The sequence below is a fragment of the Cynara cardunculus genome (assembly GCF_001531365.2).
Source record: "Cynara cardunculus var. scolymus isolate 2C chromosome LG 8, CcrdV1, whole genome shotgun sequence".
In the NCBI taxonomy this organism is placed as follows: Eukaryota; Viridiplantae; Streptophyta; class Magnoliopsida; order Asterales; family Asteraceae; genus Cynara; species Cynara cardunculus.
This window is the reverse complement of record NC_037535.1, coordinates 16,175,024-16,179,696: the sequence shown is the minus strand read 5'-3', so window position 1 is coordinate 16,179,696 and position 4,673 is coordinate 16,175,024. Positions and strand designations below refer to the sequence as shown.

Sequence of the window (4,673 nt, the reverse complement as noted above, 5' to 3'; positions counted from 1 at the left end):
AAAAACTATAATTATAATTATTTTTCATATTTTTTTCTATTTTAAAAAATCTATTAAAACATAAATTTATCAATTTCCTCGATCTTAAAAAATAACATATGCAAAAAATGAATTAGATAGTTTTAAAATATTTAACATTAAAATGAAGCGATAATGGTGTTGAGTGATGATGACACGATGATGACTTTTTTTCCCTTTCACTTTAATCATTCTCCCTTAGAATCGTAAATCTGAAATATTATGAAAATAAGTTTCCTTTTTTTATTGTTGGAATCATGAATTAAAAATATAAAACAAAGTTTTTATGTTTATCGTAAAAAAAATATTTTAAATAACCGCAAAAAGTAAAACCTATTGTTTTATACTTGAAAGGTAAGAGTTAGTCTTGAGATGAAAATTACAAATGCATAGGATCGAAAATCATAATTTAAAAGCTATAGGGATGAAATTTGTAACTTTTAGTAAACCAAAGGGACGAAAAATATAATTACTATCTTATAAAATAAGATACAATTGATTTTAAGATAAAAAAGAACTAGGAGAAAAGCAATTGACACAAAAATATGAACTATGTTAACAACTGTTGAGTATTTATAATTGTTATTATATTAATATTAGAAAGGTATTCGTGCAATGTAGCGAGATAAATCTCGATTTCAATGTTTAGTGTTTATTCTTTATCTTTATCGAAATAATACAATTTTATGTGGTTTTGAAAAAATGATAATGTTTTATTTTTAAATGAAATATAAATTTGAAGATAACATAAAATTTTGAAGAAAAAAATTGATATTAGTATCAAATTAACTATTTAATAGTTCTTGTTTTTTGATGTAATTTCTTTAATTCAATTTTTTATTATAATTTAATTTAGATTTAATAACAAAACAACTTATTTTTGGTTTAACAATATAATTTTTTATAATAATAATATTAAACATTATGTTAGAACTCAATGATGATCTTAATTATATTTTAGATTTTCTATATTTAAAATGGATGTTTATCCAGTATTTGATTATGTTTATCTGCAGTTGGTTATACGAATTTAAAAATGAACTTTTAATAAGTTATACTTACGCAAAATTACTTGTAATTTTGAATTTTAAGTAATATGTAACAATAAACAGTACTTTATGTATAAAATGGTTTTTAAGAATTTTTGTCAAATACTTTATAATATAATATAAATAATTAATATGGTTAATAGAAAATAGGTAGTAGCTTTAGGTGGATTGTTTCACTATAAAAAGGAAATACAAATTTGTTGTATCTACTTTTTGTTAGTAAAATTCACCTCCCATTCTAAAAGAAACATCATTCATTTATTAAAGAATTTGGTTACATCATATCATCATTCATAAATGAGAGGACCCTTTGGTCAAATAATGAAGGATTCAAGTCTTATCCAAATTCAACAAATATTGACTAATGGGAAATTGACTAAAATACCTACATATTCGTTTTACAATTATTTTTTGTATTTGTTTGACGGGTTTTGCTTGAAATTACGTAAGTGACATTATGTAACTTGCATAATCTATTTTTTGGATTAAAATAATAAGAAAAAAATAGGTATTACGTAAGTTACGTAAATGAATATAGAAAGGGTTCATGTTGGCATTTTGCACGTAGCATTTCAGCAACTTATGTAACATCCGTTTTGCTTAGTATCTTAATATGAAAAATGTGGTGCGCATTTAGTTTGAGCTTGGGCTCCAAAGGTCAAAAGTGTCAGGAGGTCCCAAGTTCAAATCCAAGAAGAAATAAAAATCTTCTTATGGCCACGAAGGTTCAAATGCGTTGACTCCAGGTTATCCGTAAAGCAAGTGGTCGTCCTGGTATTAGTTGGCTCGCATAACGGGTTTGATATTTAGGTTAATAAAAAAAAATAATCTGAAAAATGTAATACGTAAATCGAGTAAGGGGCTGTTTACCAAACGCTTACCCAGTAAGCGTAAACCGATAAAATCTAACACCATCAATTACTTACCAAGTAAAATTTTAATCCACCAAAACAATATCGTATACAACAATTCACTTGGTAAGCGCTTACTATGGTAAAAGTCGTCCCCCTCACTTACCGGGTAAGACTCTTGGTCTTTGTCTCGTTCTTATTGAGTAAGATTCTTGGTCCTGGTAAGGAGACTTGATGTTCACTTACCACAGTAAGCGTTTGGTAAACGGCCTATAATACTACTTAATGTAAATTTTTGATTAAATCCGTTAATAATTTCAAAAGATGACCATAAAGTAAATTAGAAATTACTATTTTTAATGAATTATTCCTTTGAATAATTCATAGTTGATAATTTGACTTTTATTTAATACCTTAAAAACGTCATCGTTTTCTTATTTATATATTTTTTGTGCCTGGCATGGCCCATTGTAAAGTTGAGTGTTACTTGTGAAAACAAAAAAAGATTCATTTATTTATCTACGTTGCTTTATTTGGTGATATGTCGTATGATTCATTAAGCATTAATGAAAATGGCAGATCTTTTGCGGTAAAAGACGAGATATTTTGCTTGTTCGAAGGAGCACTCGATAACTTGGGTAGCCTAAAGCAACAATACGGGCTTTCCAAGTCGGCCAATGAGGTCATTTTGGTCATTGAGGCTTATAAGGCTCTCCGTGATCGTGCACCTTATCCTCCAAATCATGTCGTGGGCCACCTTAACGGGAATTTCGCGTTTGTTGTCTTTGACAAGTCGACCTCCACTTTGTTTGTCGCCACCGTAAGTCAAATTCCCCACCTAATTTTACTTGACTAATTAATTAGATGTATTTATGTTGTGGGATAGATGATTTTACTCTAAACCATGATAGAAAATTAATGCAATTAACCGTTAAAAAACAAAAAACAAAATTCCAAATTTATGTTTGGTAATTGTTCAAAATGAAATTATGGTACTGAATGGTTCAGGGAGACCTAAGATATTTTATTCATAATGTTTTAAAATCTTTAAGAAACAGATTTTTTTTTATTTCTGCAAACAAGATTCAACTTTTAACAATTCAGATGTTTTCTCTTAATGAATCTATTAATAATAAAATAATTATCGTATCTGGATGTTGATTTGTTTGGTAATGATAATGATAGGATCAATGTGGTAAGGTTCCTTTGTATTGGGGAATCACAGCCGATGGGTGCGTTGCATTTGCCAACGATGCTGATCTGCTGAAAGGTGCCTGTGGCAAATCACTTGCTTCTTTCCCTCAAGGTATGGCCCCTTCTATTTTTCTCTAAGTCAAATAATGACAAGTTGACACCGTAGCAAAATTGGGTTTATAAAACGTTAAAATTATCTAACTGTTCCAATTGACTGTTTTATAAGACTAAATGATAAAGTGTGTTATCTGAAAGTGTTGTAATAGGTTGTTTACATGACGTTTTAACAAGTTTCATAGAACGTTTTTAAAAAATAAATTATTGTATTAGTTATCATATACGACACTATCTGAAAAAGTGTCGTATGAACCGCAAGTGTCCTATAAAAAATACGACACTTTATTTTAAAACATATTAAAAAAACTTGTTAAAACGTCCAAAAAAACGTCCTACAAACCTATTGTAACACTTTTATTCTTCTAGTTATATATACGTTTTAAGCGTCCTGTAAACCCAATTTTATTGTAGTAACTGAATAGAAACACTGTATGAGATATACTGAGTTTGTTTAGAATCAGTTTTAAATCCCTGTATTCAAGCTTTTTGATTCATCCCGCAATGGTATATGCAGGATGCTTCTTCTCCACTGCGGTTGGAGGGCTCAGATGCTACGAAAATCCCAAGAATAAAATCACAGCCGTTCCTGCAACTGAGGAAGAGATATGGGGGGCAAAATTCATGGTGCGTAACCACTTATCTATATCTATATCTATATATATATATGTATGTATATATATGTATGTATATATATATATATATATTCGTTATCTTGGTTATTTCTGTGTGGTCCCGAATATAAAACTGGATCATTTTAAATGGCTTAGGTATATGTTACTATCAAATGTGGAGCAGAATATGACATGTTGGATGATATATGCTTTAAATTTGAGCCATATTTTATCACAGATTCTGACACTAAATGATATTTCTCTCAGGTGGAAGGGCCATCTATCATCACAGCCACAGAGTAAACATCCACAATCTTAATGTGATGTTGGGTGTGGAACCATAAATAGATTTTGATTTTTAGAGTTGCTTTTGTTTGTATGTTGTACAGAGACATGTTGGTTGGTTGTGTAATAAAGGTTGGGTAAACATGTATGTATAATATGGGTATGTTGTCAATGTGTGTGTGTATGTGGGGTTTTTGGTGTTATTGCAAGGTCTGAATTGGAATTTAAGTTGTTGTACCTTTTTATAATTCCACATTTGAGAATTATGGCGGATCTAAAATTGTTGCTGAGCGTTTGCATGCATATTTGAGGTGGATCAAAGACCTGTAATGTTCTTTGCAGATGTATTTTTAGTTGAATTTCACTGTTTTGAGGGATTTTTAAGGTTTGTTTAGTTGATTTTGACGTACATTTTTGGCAGATCTAGAAACTTAACTGACCGGGGTTGAGACTTAAGATACTCATGGAGATTTTATGAAACCGAATAATCCATCTAAACCAAAATAGTTTTGGGTTATTTGGTTTTCAGATGAAACAGTTCGGTTTGA

At 29.6% G+C, this 4,673-nt stretch overlaps 1 protein-coding gene across 1 annotated transcript in view; it reads left to right on the top strand.

The window, feature by feature from the left end:
* The window catches only part of LOC112516591 (stem-specific protein TSJT1), a 6,147-nt gene extending 1,742 nt beyond the window's left edge, over positions 1 to 4,405 (top strand). Inside the window, exons 2-5 of the mRNA XM_025123724.1 lie at positions 2,498 to 2,738; positions 3,104 to 3,224; positions 3,744 to 3,853; positions 4,108 to 4,405. Of these exons, the coding sequence (XP_024979492.1) occupies positions 2,498 to 2,738; positions 3,104 to 3,224; positions 3,744 to 3,853; positions 4,108 to 4,143 (508 nt within the window). The 3' untranslated portion in view covers positions 4,144 to 4,405. The remainder of the gene's footprint in view (positions 1 to 2,497; positions 2,739 to 3,103; positions 3,225 to 3,743; positions 3,854 to 4,107) is intronic.
* Positions 4,406 to 4,673: the final 268 nt, after the last annotated feature.